The sequence below is a fragment of the Elephantulus edwardii genome, unplaced genomic scaffold (assembly GCF_000299155.1).
Source record: "Elephantulus edwardii isolate Elephantulus edwardi_28Jun2011 unplaced genomic scaffold, EleEdw1.0 scaffold00074, whole genome shotgun sequence".
In the NCBI taxonomy this organism is placed as follows: domain Eukaryota; kingdom Metazoa; phylum Chordata; class Mammalia; order Macroscelidea; family Macroscelididae; genus Elephantulus; species Elephantulus edwardii.
In genome coordinates this window covers 1,130,312-1,148,416 of record NW_006399824.1, presented here as the reverse complement: position 1 = coordinate 1,148,416, position 18,105 = coordinate 1,130,312, and the positions used below count along the sequence as shown (strand labels likewise).

The following is an 18,105-nucleotide window of genomic DNA, read 5'->3' as shown; positions in this document are numbered from 1 at the left end:
TCCCAGACCACAGGCTCCACTCTCCCAAGTCACAGATGAGAAAGCAGAGGCCCAGAGCACTGAGGGAGGCCCTGCTTCCAGCTTTGAGCTCTGCCTGCTGCTTTGCTCAGCTCTCCTTTCATCATTGCGTCTCTCCACGCCTCTTCCCCTGCCCCAAATCTGCCACAAACAAGGAAGCTGCTGAGGACTATCCCCAGAGATGTCCAAGATCATCTTTGGAGCCTGGCTCCCCCAGGGGCACTTTCTGATGGGGAAGGTAGGCAGGGGCTGGCTTGGTCCTAGTGGTCAGGTAGTTGCTTCTGGTTTAACTGCTCTGCCTCTGGTTCGCGGGGCAGTTTGGGACCTGTGTTCATCACTCTTGATAATCAAGAAATTGGGCTAATTCACTTCTTTGGAAATATTTCTTTTCAAGCATTTTTCATGTGTCAGCTGCTGGGGGTATAGCCACAAATAGGATAGCCACCACTCTTACCTTCCTGGAATGTATCATTTAGTGATAAAGACAGACAGATATAAGCAAACAGATTAATACACAAGATCGTGTCAAATCATGACCAGTGCTTCCCAGAAAATGGATTAAGAGATGGGAATCTGTCCGGCCTGGGCAACCAGAGGGCCACTGGGGCCAGTCTCTCTGATATGATGGCCTTTGACAGTCGGCTGAGCCCTACTGGAGGAGGGAGTCATGGGGAGTTTGAATGGGGAAGAGTTCCAGCCTTAGAGAGTAGGGCATGCAAAGGCCCTGAGGCACAAATGAGCTTGGTGTAATTCGAAGGAAAAGGGAAATTCAAATGAGATGGTGGGGGTTAGACCTCAGAGCTGGGTCTTGAGGCTCCAAGACCAGGGAGAAGCATTAGGGTTCCATCTCAGGTGTCCTGGAAAGGCACTACAATGGAGCAGATTGATCTGGGTCCAATTCAGAAAAGCTCACAGGAAGACCTGCCAGGGGAAAAGGGCTGAAAGGGCAAGAGGAGGAGCAGAGAGACTGGCCAGGAGACGCCCCCAATGACCCTTCTTGCCGCTGCTCCAGGGCCTGGGCATTTGTGCGGCTGCCACTTCTTCCTCACCATCTCCAGCTCTGTTGGTGACCTGGCTCTTCAGAGCCCACTGCTGTTCTCTGCTCCGGCTCGTCCCTCCTTGTCCCCTCCTGACACTCTTAGGGCAGAGCCTTACCGTGCCAGGCTCAGAGCTCCTGCTTCTCTTTCCCTCCCCCCATATACCCACTGCCCCATCCTCACAGAGCAGGGCCAGTCTGGGGGCACTCAGAAGTGAAGGGGACCCTGAACATGATACAGTGTGACGGGGCCGGCAGCACCGGCACCACCCTCGTTCCCGTTTACCAGCACCAACTTGGCAACCCCACTGACTGCGAGGAGCATGGACGAGCATGATGGGGCTGGCTCCTTCCTGATGCTCAATCCGGGCCTCGCTAATTAAAGCCATAAGTCATTTTCCAACCAGGGGAGCTGCAGGCGTTGTGGCCACAGCTGGCACTGTTTGGGGCTTTGTGTTAGAAGCGGGAGGAGGCACATCTGGGCAGAGGTTTGGGGAGCCTGCGTATCACCAACTGCCGCCCTCTTTTTCTGACCATGTCTAAGGTGGATGTTTGGCTTTGATGTTCCATCGGTGCCTTTGGCGGGGTACAGTGCCAGGAGCTCCCCCCACAGCAAGGGACTTATCTCCTCACTTCTATGGGAGCTGAGCCGTTCAAGCTTACACAACACCCTCAAGAGATACCATCTGTTTTCAGAAAGATCCTTTGCTCCGTTCCCTCCCCAAAAGTGTCTATTTACAGAATTCACAATAGGGGATGTTATTAGGGCCACTCCTTCAGCTTCCCTGGGGAGCTTCATGAGGGCACTGCTGTCCTGCCCTCCCTGGGACTCCTGGGTGGAGCATGCAGTTAATCACTCGGCCACTAACCTGAAGATTGGCAGGTTAGTCGACATAGAGTTACCTCCGAAAAAAGTCCTGAAGATTTCCAGCCATTGCAGTCCCTCCAACACTCGTGGGGTCACCATGAGCTAGAATTAACTTGATAGCAACCAATGTTGTATTTGTGTCAAGAAAGTTGGGAACGTAGCCTAGGTCAGCTAATGGGGAATAAGGGGGACAAAGAGCCCCAGTAATTAAGAAGGGCACAAATCCTGATGCCAGAGTGGGAGAGAGAACTCCGTCCTGTGGCTTTTTCCAACAAAGTAGTCAGAGGCATTGGGAAAGTCCAGGCGGCTGAGCCTCCTTCCCGGCCAAAAAAGTCAAGGGCACCCCTCCTCTTACTGTCTCTCGCTTGCTCGTCAGAAATTAGTTCCTGCCTCTAGGAGCCAAGGGGACAGGAACATCTCAGGACACCCCTCCCTAGTGGACCCATTAATCAAGCATTCTCTGAATACCCACTTGATTCGGGGCACAGGGCCAGGAACTGGGGACACGATGTGACAAGCTGGAGCTGGGGCTCAAGCTGAGCTGCCTGGATGGAGTGGCCAGCCACCCCCTGACACGCACACAGACCCACAAACACGTAGATGTGGACTGTGTACTAGGTGGTATCACTGAGCTGTTATTTGTACTTAGTGAGAAAGTGGCATGTTTGGTTGCATCAGAAGCAAAACGATCTTTATCAGGATACATAAAGTATTTAAGGATGAACTGGAATTTGCTGTAATAACTCAAGAGAAAAATTGATGTGAGACTGGTAAAATGTTTGTAATTGTTGAATCTGGGAGGTGAGTGCATGGGATGTCATTATATTCTTGTATCTGCTTCTGTGTATGTTTGAAATCTTCTTTAGTAAAAAAGTGTGTGTCGTGTGTTTGTTTGTTTGTTTGTTTGCTTGCTTGCTTGCTTAAAAAAAATCTCCGAGGGCTATCCGCATCCCTTGGACCAGGAGGCATCAGGGAAGCAGCCTTGAGACCAGGCAGTTTAGTGCCTGCACTGCTTCTAATTTGCTTTGTGATGTTGGCCTCGTTATTGCCCATTTGGACTTTAGAAAGATTCATCCTAGTTCCACACCCTGCTGAGAATTCGAATTTCCACCCCAGATATGCTGAGTCAGGATTTACATTTTCATAAGATTCCCAGGTGATTCTGACAGATCCTCTGGTTCCCTTGTATGTACCTGGGAGTCATGAAAATGTCGATTCTGGTTCGGTGTATCTGGGGTGGGAATTTGAATCCTCAGCAGGAGGTCAGACTGGAATGAACTGATTTAAAGCCCTTACATTCCATTTGAGGGTACCTGTGGGGACAGCATTTTTACAAATTGTGAGAAAGTATGTGTAAAATCTACCATAGTGTGTGATTCAGTGTGTCTTGTGAATTCACAATTCACATACCTATCACCACTCTCTACTTCTAGAACTTTATCATCACCTGATGTGAGGAATAATTGTCCCTTTTACACTGTCACTTCATCAGTGGTTTCCCAGACCCTCAGGGGGCAGACACTGTATTTCACTGTCCTTGTCCCCATAAGTCACAGTGTACATCAAAGCCTCTGACAAGTCCTGCAATAAAGATACTTGTTCAGCATTTACCAAATTTATTTGACCACAGATTTTTTGTAAATTTAACCTCACCTATGCCCATGGCACCAGCCTTCCTGGGATACTCTCTGGAAAAAGCCTGGCCATCTTGTTTACAGCCTGGGGGCTCCTGCCCCATTGCACAGATTTGCCATCCACTCTTCTGAACCTAGTGATTCTGAGTCATCCTCAGTAGAACATGAATTTGGGATTTTTGTGTGTGTGTTTTCCATGTTGTTGGGTAGGTCTGTATGGAACTAAATTTTCTGTTTTTTCCCTTAGTCACTCCCTGACCAGAAACATCTGCTTTGATGTTACTTACACTCTGAGTCACTGACCAGGCTCTGGAGAACCCTCTAATATGAGAAGAGTAGGCCTGGCGCAGGCCACAGCCCTCCTGGTGGAACCTTCTAGAAGCTGTGTTAATAGAATAAGAAAAATAACACAGGAGACAGACTCTAGCATCAAAGGCCTTGGGTTCAAATCCCAGCTCAATACCTGGGACAAGTTGTTTCTCCAGTCACTTCACCTTACTAATCCGTGAGGTGATGGTGAAAAAGAAATAGCCCAATATGTGTTGAATTTATAATGTTTATTGAGCACTGATTATGTGCTGGACTTTGTGCCAGATTAAATAGATGCATTACCAGCTTTAATCTTCACCTCAACTCTCTGAGATAAGTATCATCTGCTCCTCTCATCACTGAGGAAACTAAAGCCCAAAGACGTTGGGTAAGTTGGTGAAGTCACACAGCTGGTAGGAATGGTGTGGGATTTGAATCCTGACCCTCAGCATGATAACATACTGTCTTTTTCAAAAAGATCAGAATCTGCTGAGGACACAGCAATCCTCCGAGCCTCAGGAGATCAGCTGGTCAGTGTTTTTCAGTTTAGGTACTAGAGATGGCATGATGACTGTCCTTGGTGCACACTTGTAGCCAAAATTACAGCTTAAAATTTAAAAGTCCTCCAGGTTCCCTGAAGCCCTGGACCTCTCCAGGAAGAGGGGTCTGCTGTGTGAGTTTGATTCTTGACCCCCTGTTAGGTTAAGCCACAGCAGCTAGCTTGCTTTCTGGCTGTTTTAAATACCATTGCTCTGGGCAAGATTTTATTTGCCAAAAGGAATTTTCCCAAAACGAGGTCATCTAGAAAACCCTTGTCCTGGGAAAGCCCTCTTCTTTTTAAGTAGAGGAGGATCCTGTGACCCAGAGAAGTTAGGAAACTTGCCCAGGGCCGCCCCACTGTCTGCCTGGACATGGGCAGCTCTCTGTCCTCTCTTCAGAACTGAGGCCAAGGGAAAGGCAGAGGGGGGCTTTGCAGCCCCCAGGGAGCCCCTCAAGGTCAGTCGTCGAGCCTGGTCCTGGCAGCTGGTGGCCAGTCTGTATGAAGATAACTGCATCTGAGGCTGGCTCCCTGAACCTCATCCGACCACTTCTATTTCTGGGCTGCAGAGACCTGACGGAGCACAATTTGATTCATAAATTACCCGTGTGTGTGTGTGTGTGTGTGTGTGTGTGTGTGTGTGTGTGCGCGCGCGCGCGCGCGTGATGGACTCTCCTGCACATTTGAAAGTCATTCGCTCTGAAAAGGCACCTGGGGTGGGAGGGGGGGCAGCGGTGGGCCGTGGGGATCAGCAGTTATGGGGAGAAGGAAGCAGGAAGAGGGAGAGTAAGGGGAGGACGCAGGGCTGAGGAGCACGACCTGTGCCAGGACCCATGCTCATCCCTGAATCCTCCCAGACACATTTCGTCATCATTGTTAGTTGCTGCTCACATTCTTGGTGGCCCCACGTGTGTCAGAACAGAGCTGCTCTCGTGTTTTTAAGGTATGACCTCTGGAAGCAGATTGCCAGGTTTCTCTTCCAGGGCACCTCGGGATGGGGTCACGGCACCAACCTCTCGCTAATCCTTGAGTGCCTAACCATTTCTGTCCAGAGATGCTCCAGGGAATGCCTGTGAGGCCGATTCTGTGACTACCAGGGAGGAAACAGAGGCTGAGAGAGGAGACCCCTTTAGCCAAAGCCATGGTTAGAAGCAGTGGAACTAAGATTCGAACTCAGGGCTAGCGAGATGCCAGGCTTTCTTCCCTGTGATCATGCCAGTGTCGAGGCAGTGACTGAAGGAGTGGCATTTAGAGGAAGAGGTTGGACCCTGAGATGTATGATTAGAAGGGAAGTTTGGGGTACCCAGCCCCAAATATCATGTGTCTCCACAATTGGCACTGCACCTCATCTTGCCACAGTCTTTTCTGTCTAACACCATCCAGTTCCAGCCACTACAGAGTTCCACCTATGCCAGGTACCTTGGCATGTGGTCATGTCTGATGCAGGCATGTCACTTGATGGTTTGTGAGCATTTTCAGATTCTTTATTTCATTGATCCTCCAGGCAGCCCCACTAGTAGAGCAAGCATCCCCACCCTTAATGAGGAAACTGAGTTTCAGAGAGGCACACAAGCCATCATAGCCAGGGTAAGGATGAGCCAAGTCTCTTGATTTCATGTCCCTACCTTTTTGAGGTTGCAGTCAGGTTTTTTTGGTTTTGGGGTTTTTTTTTAGAATTTATACTGTCCCATCCCTTGGGGACTCCACACCCCCACCCAGTGCCCAGGTGGTTTCTACTTGCCCCCCGCCAAGAAGCCCAGCCCTGGTCTACCTTCCTCATGTCCCATCACTGGATTGGCCGCCAAGGAACCAGGGGAGCTTGGGGGTGGTATGCAGCACTGCCAGGGTGACAGACAGTGCATGGCCCCCTCCCCTCTCACCCCCTTCTCCTTGGGCATCTGATCACTGTCCTCTTTGTTTTCTTAAGTGTCTCCCTCCTCCTGCCCCCCCGCCCTCCCCCGCCAGGACAAGGCCTTTCAGATCATCAAATATAAAACGCTGCTTATGCGAGGACTGAGATGGCTTTATTGGCGCCCGTAAATCTCCCTGAGCCCTGGCTTGCTCTTGAGTGCCAGGTCTGGGTGAATTATAGGGCCAGGCCTGGTGTGGGTAGAGCGGGTGCCCTCTGGGGAACAGGGGCTGGGGATCCGGGACTCCTGGGCTCCCAACTCTGGTCTAAGGGGGTCACCAATGAAGGTGGGTATGGCTACTCTGGACTTCCTCAACCATGTCAGCCTTGGTTCCAGCTGGGCATGCTTTCCCCAGGTGCTGGGAGTAACTAAACTTCAAGCAAGACAGGAGGTAGGAATGGAAAAATCTGTGTGCATTTTGTTCCTCCTTCTCAGGAGAGACGGGAGTTCATATCCAGAGCCCAGGGCTGAAGAAACACAGCCCGCATGGACCAAACCAAGTCTCTGGCAGCCATGAAGTCTGCTTAAGACCCAAAAGACTCAGGTTCTAATATCAGCATGTGTTCTTGAACATTTATGTTGGCCAATGACCAGCCACATGCTCTTGAACAACCACCTGAGCCTCAGTGACCTCATCTGATAAGTGGGGCAGCAGTGCCACCCCCCCCCCCCGGGTGTTTTGAGAAACCGGTGGATGGAGCTTATGAACAGACATACTAACAGCGGAGGGTCCTCTAGCAACTGGGAGTGAGTGGCAATCCGGATCGCCCAGGGGCACCTGGCCTGTGGGCTGAGCCAGCGGGCTGCGGGATCAGAAGGTCTGCCCTTGAATCCTGGTTCTGCTATTTACCAGCAGTGGAACTTCAGGCAGATCACGTAATCTCTCTGTGACTCAGTGTTCTCACCTATAAAATGGGAATAGCTGTCGTAACTGGAATAAGAGTGATGAGGATGATCATAGAATTGTCATGAAGAGCGATGGTTTATAGTTGATGTAAAGGGCTTAGAACTGGGGCACACACACCAGGGACCCTCGGTGAACATCAGCCCTTGTTCTTGCTCCTTTTCTCATTACCATTCCCCAGTCCACATCTTCATCACTGGCACTCAGACCTTGCTACCTCCAGGCCTTTGCACTTCCATCATATTCCTGTCAGAGATCCCACACTGCTATCACATAACAACCCAGGCTGTGGATCTCAGTTCAAAGCTCCTCATTCCTGGCTTCTCTTCCAGCCTTGGCCTCCCCTGAGATCCCTTCTCCTCCAGCTAATTTCCCGCACCTAGAAGGCACAGTCCCCATTCCCAGTCTTCTGCTTTGACTCATCCCACACACCACCTAACTCTGTCCCCCCAGACCCAGCTGGGGAGCCCCTTCCGTTGCCCTCCTTCAAGGAGCCTTCCAGAGCCGTGAGTGGCCCTTAGCAGGAATGGGCACCTTTTAATGCAGCTCCTGCTTCTCCATGGAGACTGGACACTGCCAGGGTGGAGGAGGACACTTCATAGATTGTGGATGGAGTAGCAGAGAACCCCGCCTTTTGATGTTCAATCTTCCCAGTATCTTGTAGACTCCTTTGTGAGAATAACATTTTAAAAAACACACATGGGGACTTTATTATTCCCAGTACAGGACAGGTCTTCCAAGGGCAGCAGGAGGAGGCTATGGGGCAGGGCTGTAGAGGCGGGGGCGGCCCCACTTGCCAGCAATGAGGGGGTTCCTTAGGACCATGATGACCAAGTCCCCACGCAGGAGCATCTTAGAGATGTAGCGGTCCTGGTTGATGAGCTTGGACTTCCTCTTGCCCTGGCCACTCTTGGTGACCTCGGTCCACGTCTCATTCACGTTCTCTGGCACCATGTTGCAGGACCTGTCGAAGACCTTCACACAGCCCAGGAGTGTCTTGTTGAGACAGTTGACGAGCACTTGCGTGTTGTTCTTGACCGACTGAGTGAGCATGGAGAGCGGGCCGTGTTAAACTCCCTCCTCTTGCTTCTGCAGCTCCTCCCGGGTCACCTCACTCTTGGGCTTGTTGAGGAGGCTCAAGGTGCCGACTGCGGTCTCGGATCACTCCTGTTCCCTTCGCGCTGCTTCTTCCTCTCAGAAGAGCGAGAAAACTAATTTCTTTATCCTGGCTAGCCAGGCAGGGACGAGGCAGGAAAAGGCCTGTATCCCTCAGGAGATTTCATTTCTGTCAATTATTAGTAAAAGGGTAGAGGTAGAGGTAGAGGAAGAGGAAGAATTGCTCATTAAAGTGAATCAGTTGACAAATCACCTTGAGCCTAGCCCCAACTTAGAACACAGAGACAGACAGTGGGGTATTTTTAAAAAGGAATTTTGTTTACATTTAAAAAAAAATGTGATTCAAAAAGAAAAATTGAAAAGACTCTAAGACAGTGGTTCCTGACATTTTTGTCCCCAAGAGGACATTTGGCAGTGTCTGGCGATGTTTTGGTTGCCACACCTTAGAGCGGGCACCTAGAGGATGGAGGCCCCGGTTTTTGCTCAGCACCAAACAGTCCACAGGACCAACATGCACAACAGAGACTCAGGATGCCAGCGATGCCAGGGACGAGAAGCCCTGCTCCCGCATCACTGCTCAGGAAAAATCCTTGCCAGCATTTTTTGACACTTCATTCCCTTTGCAACCTGCCTGGACAATGGCCTCTGGGGGCCACCAGCTTTTCTGTGGGAGAAAGATGGGCAATCCCCTCCTGTTCTCTTTACAGCCTCAGGAACCCACTGGAGGATGGGCTATGAGTCAGTTCTGAGTGAAGGAGTCGCTGAATTGTGCTATTTTGCAACTTCTTTTTACAGATATCTAGAATATTTAGCTCCTCTAGTTATAAACTTCTCTTCTGCCACACTGTTTTCTGTGGCATCAAATTTCATGTTGTAACTTGTTTGACTAATCCCTCACTGTTGGCACTGAGGCTGTTTGGCTTTCAATGTTCCCTGTTGAACGGCACCATGGCGGCCCTCCCAGCGGCTCTGTGGTGGACGTGGCCATGTTGATTCTCTGGGGGAAAATTCCCTCCGCTACAGAGCACAGGATCGGTGGGGAGTGGGGAGACCCAGCTGTCAGCCCACACCCCTGGAATGCTGGGGCAGGGGGAGCGTCTGGAGGGCCAGGGCCTGTCTCCCTGCAGGCACCCCACTGTGTGGGAGCCAAGCCTGCTGTATACCACTCTGTTTGTAATGACTTGACCCTTAACAATCCTAACAGAATAGGTTTGACTGTCCTTGGCTACGTGGGTTAATGTCTCAGAAATTGGAGCCAGTTGTTAGTAAATTAATCAGAGTCCAGCTTGGGTTCTTATTAGGGGAGGTAATCATTTGGTGGTTCAAGTGAGCTTGATGAAAACTGTCGTTCTGTGAAAACGTCTGGGAGACAAGCAGACTGCAATTCACACCTACTCGAGGGGCTCGAAGGCCGCCATTCAGAATGGACAGTGATAACTTCAGTGAACCGAGGCGACACAGCGCACATGCAGGCACGCGCACGCGCGTGCGCACACACACACACACACACACACCCCCCACAACTACAATGAAACAAGGTGACAGAACACACACACACGCACACACACAACTACAGTGAACCAAGACAACACAGGACATATGCACACATTCACGCTCTCTCTGTCTCTCTGTCTCTCTGTCTCTCTCTCAATGTAGTTGCTAATTGGCTGATTCCTCCTTACTGGCCCTGACTCAACTCTGGTCTCTAGAGTCTGCGACATTGTGAGTGACCCAGCACCACTCCGCTCAGTGGCCTTTTACACCACTGAGCCTCACAGCCCTTTGGTCATTCCAAACAACATTTATTGAGCACCTACTGCATCCTTGGAGGCAAGGATTCTGAAGCTCCATCTGACATACTTTGGGCAAGTTTCAAGGAAGGACTGGTCCTTGGAGAAGGACATCATGCTCGAGAGGATGCAGGGACAGCACAAGAGAGGAAGACCCTTGATGAGATGGATTGATTGTGTGACTAGGGTAATGGGGGTAGGTCTGTCAGAGACAGTGAGGCTGGCACAGGATAGAGTAGGTTTCAGGGCTGTTGTACATAGGGTCACTATAAGTTGCAGGCAACTCAATGGCACGTAGCAACAACTGCCTCTCACATGGCCACCACTGAGGACACTGTACCCCCTCCCCCACCTCCATTGCTGTAGAGGAAAACAGATGATGAGTAAACATCTCAACAGATGAGAGGAGAGCCAGAGAGCAGAGGTACTTTGACGAAAACAACAGTGGATAAAGGAGTAGAGAGGGACTGGGGAGTTGGCCATGAGGAGAGTTTCCTGTGGAGGGACATTCGAGCTGAGACTTGAATGTAGATGAGGCCCACCAGGTGGTTTTCTTTAGGAGAAGCTCTGGGGAGGGGTGCTGGCTTTAAACACCCCGAAGGTCCTTCGGGAAGCAAGCTCTTTGCCTGCTCCCCTCCCTCATTGACGCGGAGGTAACCCACACCGGTGGATGCCATATGTTGATCATGAGCTGTTGAATGAAGCCCGGCCCAGGTGCCACTCAGGATGTGGGTCCCTTTTGTCAGCAGGCATCTGAGTGACAATTTTTAATTCATAAGGTATCTTTCTCAGAGTCACACTCACTCCCAATTTTCATTATCCTGCAATACATCTCTACCCTAGTCAGAATTACATGGCCCACTGGACAGTGATGCATCCAGCCCGTCTGCCTACGAGACTTCAGCAGCTCTCTCATGGCTGCTTAATGGGGGAGGAGGATTGAGGGCCTCTGGTTAAGATCTACACCCTTTAACTTACCATTGCTGTTGTTGTGTGTCATTGGGTCTGAACCAACTCATAGCTGACTCTATAGCAGGTTTTCAGGGACAGTAAATTGCATGGGAGAGATTGCCCATCCCTCTCCTGTGGAGCAGCTAGTGCATTTGAACCACATGCCTTTAGAATTGCAGGGTAGCTTCTTAATCAGTGAGCCACCAGGGCTTACTAGGAGCTGAATAGAACTCTTCCTGCACCTCACTTCCTGGATGCCTTAGTGTCAGTTATTTTCTACCCCTTTATGTCTCTATTTCCACATCTGTAAAATGGGGGTGATGAGGCCACATTTATGAAGGCTTTGAAAAAAGAATCCCTGGGTATTGCAAATGGTTAATATGCTCAACTGCGAAATGAGATATTGGCAGATCATACCCACCTAGAGGCCCCTCAGAAAAAAAGGTCTAGCAATCCACTGCTGATAATTAATTCAGCCAGTGAAGACCCCAGAGAGTACAGTTCCCCAGAGCATGCAAGAGTTAGAACCGACTCAGTGATAATGGGGTTTGTTCCTCCATGGGGATTTTGTACAAATCAAAAAATACCTATGCAAGACACTTTGCCCAGTGCCTGGCACAGGCTAGAGCCCAGGGCACCCTGAAGGAAAGCCCCTCCCAGCTCGCTCTGGACGAGGTGGAACTCTCCCACCCTGCTGGGCCTCCCCTATTCTAATCTTCCCTCTAGTCAGATAACAGGCAGGGTACCGGAGGAAAGATCGGTACGCTACCCCCTTGAGCCCCACCACCACCTCTACACCTGGCAAAGGAGGACCTGGTGGCTCAGGGGTCTGATGGTTTACATGAGGTCTCACAGCTGCTGTGGGTGACACCTTACTTAGCCTTTGTGGCATCTGGCAGGTAACTATTCACTTGGTTCTTGATGTGACAGACCCCAAGTGGAGACCTGGATTTGAAAAAAGGCCGTGACCCTGGGCCTGGTTCTGCTCATCCCAGAGGTACCTACCCCTGACCCTGGGCCTGGGAAGACTTGAAGGTCATCTTATACGTACCCTGTCCCCACTCAGGATGGGCCTTTGAGTGATGGATGCTTAGACCTGGAGTTTGTCTAGACCACAAACTCTCTTCCTAAGAACGACTTTGTTTTTCTTTTCTTCCTCCTTTGATGCCAGCAGAGGGCTCGGCATCACTAAAGTGCCAGTTACCTTAGAGTCACATCCACCTCCTGGCCACTCCGTGTGTGAATGAGTTGTGCTCTCAGGGTTACCAATGGCTGAGATCTTTCTGAAGGAGCTGACCAGGTCTGTCTGAGGTGCCTCTGGGAGGATTTGAACCGCCAGCCTTTCAGTGAATGGCCAGGCATTTAACTGTTTGTGAATTGACTTTTCTCAGCATTATGGGTTAGGTGCATGTTAGGGGTTGGGCTGCTCGCTGAAGGGCCAGTAGTCAGGACCCACTGTAAAGAGATGAGTCTGTCTGCTCTCATTATGATTTTTAGCCTTGGAAACCTGATGTGGGGGCTCCCTGAGTAAGAATTGACTCAAGGACAATGGGTTGGTGCTTGGGGGGCATTCATCATACCTGAGGAAAGGTGCAAAACTCTAGGTCACTCTGTGTGATAAGCGTATTCTGGGGACTGCAGGCCACAGAGAACAAAGTCCAGCCTTCATCTCCAAGGTCAGGTCTCAGGGCATGAGAGGTAAGGAAATCCATCCCAAAGCATCTCTGGGGGACCATCCCAGTGTTCAGGGGCTCTGGGAAGCCAGACATGACACAACCTCTTGTTGAGAGGTGTACTGTGCTCCCGATGCATGTGACAGTGAGGTGGATGCTGAGAAGGGACAGGACTAAGGTAGAGGTGGCATTCCTGGGTCTCCTTTACCTCGGCGGCCAGTGGGAGCGGAGGGAGACACTGGGGCTGTCAGCCCAGTAAAGCAGACAAAGCAATTGAAAGTCATCAGCCTGTGTTCCCCACACATCACCAGCCACTCAGGAAACAGCTCTTCACTCAGACCTGGCCCCGCCATGGACCACGATGCTGCAGGGAGATAAGGACATGACTGAGTGTGGGGCTGATGGGGTTTGACAGTAGGGATGGAACGCACCCAGTCTGGGAGAACATAGAGACCAGAGATGAGCTTGTACCCCAACTCCCACAGCTGGCCCCCAAATCCTGCTATGCCAAGTTTGCACTCCATCCAATGTCTGCCTCCCTCTCCACTGGCTCACTCTGTCCATGGCCACTTAGGAAACACACAAGCCCTTTGCTGACTCTACTGCGCCCTCTGGCTGCCACTTCTCCTTTATTTATTTATTTATTTTTACACCAAACTTCTGGGTGCCAGGACCCAGGAAGGTCATCATGCTTTCCTTGGTAGCTCCAAGTCTGACCTCTGGGATGTCCAGAGACACAGCCTTTAAAGGATCTACTCTTGAGCCTCTCTGCACCATTCACCCTGCTGGCTTGCCATCTCACGCCGTCTCCTCTCCAGCCTCCGGGTACCTGGTGGGTTCCTGGCATTCCTTCTGTGTCTCACTGTCCCATGACCTGCCCTGCCAGTTTTCACTCAGCCATAGGCCTTCCACAAAGGTCGGCACTGCCTAGGCCGCTTGGCCCTGGTGCCTGTGTACGTCACAGGTGCACACATGTCACCTGTATTTCTCCAGCTCTACCTTCTCAGTCTTGTCCCCACTGCAGGCCCACGTCTTCGGCTCCCTGGAAGGTGTCATCATGTGGCCATCTAGCTGCGGTGTGGGACTCTGTTAAGGAGGGGTTACCTACAGCTTTCCAGAATGTACCATATTTTACACAAATAATGTGCACAGTACAATTTAAAGAAAAATAGTACCACCTGTGACACATTTACTTCCTCTGTGCTCTTTGTGCATCATTTTTTTACATGAGTGCATTATATGTGAAAATACAGGACAGGCTTAAATCTAAGATTTCCTACTTGAGGATAAGTAACCCCATGCCTTGGCATTTTTCTCTGAAGGATGATGCCTCTTATTTGTCTTACCATCCTTCCTTGCTCTTCAGCACAGGCCTGGTGCAGAGTGGGCATCAACACGTGGGGCACAAGCATGTGGGGGAGACTTCACTCCCAGTGGCCTTGGCCACAGTAATGTAGCATCTCTGGGCGTACTTCTGTGTGCATAAAATAGCTCATCTTCTTACAAAGTTATTGTGAAGATTAACTAGTTGTGAAAACAGCTTAGTTTGTTGTCTGAAACCCAGTAAGTCCTCGATAAATGGTAGCAACTTTTCCTCTGTGTCTGTGAACTGTTTCACACTTTCCACTGTCTACTGTAAGTTTAGAGATTTTGATTCATCCAGTGATCTCTCAGAAGAAAGGCTTGGCAATCCCTTTCCAGTGAATCAGCCACTGAAAACCATTACTGAGAAGCAGTGATGTCAGTTTGAAGACTAAGGTGTGCTTGATTCAGGCAATGGTCTTTTCAGTCACTTGCTGTGCATCTGGGAACTGGGCACTGAGTAAGGATGACAGAAGAAGTGAGACCTCTGTGCTGTGGGGTGGAGAATAGTACTGAACATCCCATGGATTGCCAAAAGAACAAACAGATATGCCTCAGAAAAAGTGCAGCCAGAGTGCTCCTTGGAGGAAGGATTGCAAAGCTCCGTCACACATGCTTCGGGCATGTTGCTAGGAGAGGCTTTTCTTTGGAAAAGGTCATCATGCTTGGAGAGGGGAAGGGTCAGCTAAAGAAAGGAAGGTCCTCAGCAAGATGGATTGACACAGTGACTGTAGCAATGGACACAAGTGTGTCAGAGAATGTGAGGATGGCACAGGACAGGGCAGGAGTCATCTCTGCTGTCCACAGAGTCTCTGTGAGTTGTACTCCACTGATGGCCCCTCCCACAGCAACAACAAACTGTGCACGTGAAGATTGTTAGAATTGGCAATGTTTTGCTCCCTGTGTATTTACCATAGTTTAAAAAACAAACTCCTGTGGAGCAGGTCCTCCTCAGACATGCTAGGACTCTCACAGGTTGGAATCATTGGCAGCAACTAGGAAGTGCTTGAGCGGGTAGCAGGGTGAAGGCTGAGACGTCCCTGCAGCCTTTCATGACTTTTCAGACCTGCTTTGCAACTTCCCAGCCTCTCATAAACCTGAAGGGGCTGTGGTGATGCCTGGAGCTCCAGGAGGCAGCTGCCCCGGGAAGGCCAGCAGGGCCAGTGAGCTTCCAGCCTCTTGTGGTCTGTGAATCCTTTGGATCAGCAGTTCCCAGATCCTTAGGGGCTGAAGATTTCACCTACGAACCCCTCCCTACCAAGTGCACCCCCAGCTTCCCCACCCCTTCCATATACCCAGCACAGCACCTGTCAGCCCATAGGACACAGCTGTCCTGCTCCGCAGTGGGGCTGAACAGGTGAAAGACATCTTCTGAGACCCTCCTCAGCCCCGAGCCCCCAGGGGATTTGGACAAAGAATGTCTAGTAGGAGACCAGAGGATGGACAGGCATGGTGGTATCAGTTTCCAGGACAGCAGAGAAGCCGACAGCCCCCAGGGAGGGAAAGGTAGTGAGAAAAGGGGGGTAGTGTAAGGAGATGATGATCCAGGGGTGAGTGATGGAGGGAGCAGAGGCCAGAGCCCTGGGTGCGAGCCTGGTGGGCCTGAGGGCTGTGTTTGTGGGCTCAGCCTCAGGAAACCCACCTTGTAGCCATAGCTCTTCAGCTGTGAGTCTTGCCTGGTAAAGGTGTGGGGCTGGCACAGTGCCCTGCTGGGCAAACAACTCCAGGCCCCGATGGTGGTGGTGGTGCCCATGGTGGTGTAGCAGCTCAGTAAAGTTCAGACAGACATTTGTTGAGAGCTTCCTATTTGTCAGACAGTGATGATTCATTTTCTAATCTTCTGTCAATCCAAAGACAGCATGTTGGGAAAGGTAGAGGAAGGCCAGCCAAAGAGAAGAAGACCCTCAACATGACTCGACACAGTGACTGTATCAAGGGGCTCAAGTATTTCAGAGGTGATGTGGACGGCACAAGAGAGAGCAGGGGTCAGATCTGTGGTTTGTGGGGTCACTCTGCATTGTAGGTGGCTCGATGGCACTTAACAATAATCAGTCCTTATTGCCTCCTTTTTACAGCCCAAGATGTTGAGCCCTGTTGTTGTTGTGTGCTGTCAAGTCAGAACAGATCCATAGCTGACCCTCTGGTGGATTTTCAGAGACAGTTAATCGCATGGGAGGAGATTGTCCAGCCTCTCCCACCAAGCTGCTGGTGCACTCGAACCATGCGCCTTCAGGATTGCAGCTTAGTTTCTTGCCACTAGGCCCCCAGAGCTCCCTATTGAGCCCTAGATACATTAAATAGTTTAGACACAGCAAGTCGGTGGCAGGGCTACAATTCAGACCTACGCAGCCTGTCTCGAGTGGCATGATCTTGTCACCTGTCTAGTCCAGGTGGCTTTACTTTTGAGGTCTTGGATTAGTGACCTAGTATGTGTCTGATGGTGTAATTATAGCCCTAATGCCCATCATCACTGTAAGACTGAGAATATGAACCTTACCTTCCTTTCTTGATCTGCCAACACCTTGCACACAGAAGGTGCTCAATGTGAACATTACTAAATGAATTGAGTGAATGGATCAATCAAATGATCTTTAAATGGGGACACTCCCTAGGGGTTCTCCTGTTTGAGGTATGAGGCCACCCTCTGTACCCACCAAAGCCTGGCATCCCAAGGAGGCTGGTGTTGCCATGGCAACAAAAGGAGCCTCAGAGTTCGTGCCTTGTTCAGGTGGTCTTGTCAGCTCCCTGGGTAGAACCCTTTCTGGCTGTCAGTCCTGGGAGTTAGTCATTCCTGCCCGGCAGGAAGCTGAAAGGTGAATTCTATACAGATGGCTGTGTGAAATGGACTGTGAGCATGTGTGAGCGTGTATGTGCATTTACGTGTGTGTGGTAGGTGGTGGGAGGATGTTGAGGGATTGTTCCCGAGTGGCTGTGTGCCCATGGGGAGCGTCTGCTTGCAGGTTGTTGGGGGGGGGGGTGCGTTGTATGCACTGAGACCAGATTCTGGCCCAAAAAGTGGCAGTATGACCATGAGACGGTGTAGATTTTGAGTGGGGAGACACCATTAAAGGTACCACAGTTGATAATTCTTTTCTTTCTAAATGAGAAAGTACAGCCTTCGACAATCAATAGCAGGCTTCTGAGTTGTAGGTGATTTGCAGGAAAAAAGTGTTGAAAAGTTAAAAATGGGATCACTTATGCACACCCATGTTTATCGCAGCTTTGTTTACAATAGCAAAGAGTTGGAAGCAACCTAAGGGCCCATCAACAAACGAATGGATAGAGAAGCTGTGGTATATTCATACAGTGGAATACTACGCCACATTAAAAAACAAGGAACTCATGCAATATTATTCAAAATGGGTGACCCTGGAGGACATTATGCTGAATGAAATATCTCAGTCACAAAGGGACAAATACTGCATGGTGCCACTGTTGTAGAATGGGTCTGACATCAGGGTTGGGGTATGACAGAAAAACTGGATAAATTATGTATTGTATAGAAACAGATGAGGGAAAGAACAGATTAGAAGTGATATGTGATTGAGTATTATGGTTAGCACAGGAATCCAGAATTAAGGTTGCATACAGAAGTGTACTCGGGGTGGGGGGTGGGGGGAATTGTATACTAATGAAGGAATTTTTTTTTCAGAGGGGGAGTGAACTGGTGGGGAAGGGTGAGCAGGGAGAAAAGTGCGGCAATGAATGAATGGAAATCCAAAACCTCTGTAAATGTCTATTAAAATTAATTTAAAAAAATGGGATCACTTTTAGTTAAGCTGGTAATGTTGTTGTTGTTGTTATTTGCCGTCGAGTCGTTTGCGACTCATAGCGACTCTATGGACAACAGCCCTAAACCCTGCTCTATCCCGTGCCAATCTCATTGCCTCTGACACAACCATCCCAATTACCCCAGTCACTGAATCAATCCACCTCATAGAGGGTCTTCCCCTCCTGCGCTGTCCCTCTACTCTACCCAGCATGATGTCCCTCTCG

The 18,105-nt window shown here is 50.1% G+C and overlaps 1 protein-coding gene across 1 annotated transcript in view; it reads left to right on the top strand.

The window, feature by feature from the left end:
* CDH23 (cadherin-related 23) overlaps nucleotides 1–18,105 on the top strand; it is a 523,436-nt gene that overhangs the window by 225,092 nt on the left and 280,239 nt on the right. Inside the window, exon 8 of the mRNA XM_006889037.1 lies at nucleotides 13,772–13,823. Within this exon, the coding sequence (XP_006889099.1) occupies nucleotides 13,772–13,823 (52 nt within the window). The remainder of the gene's footprint in view (nucleotides 1–13,771; nucleotides 13,824–18,105) is intronic.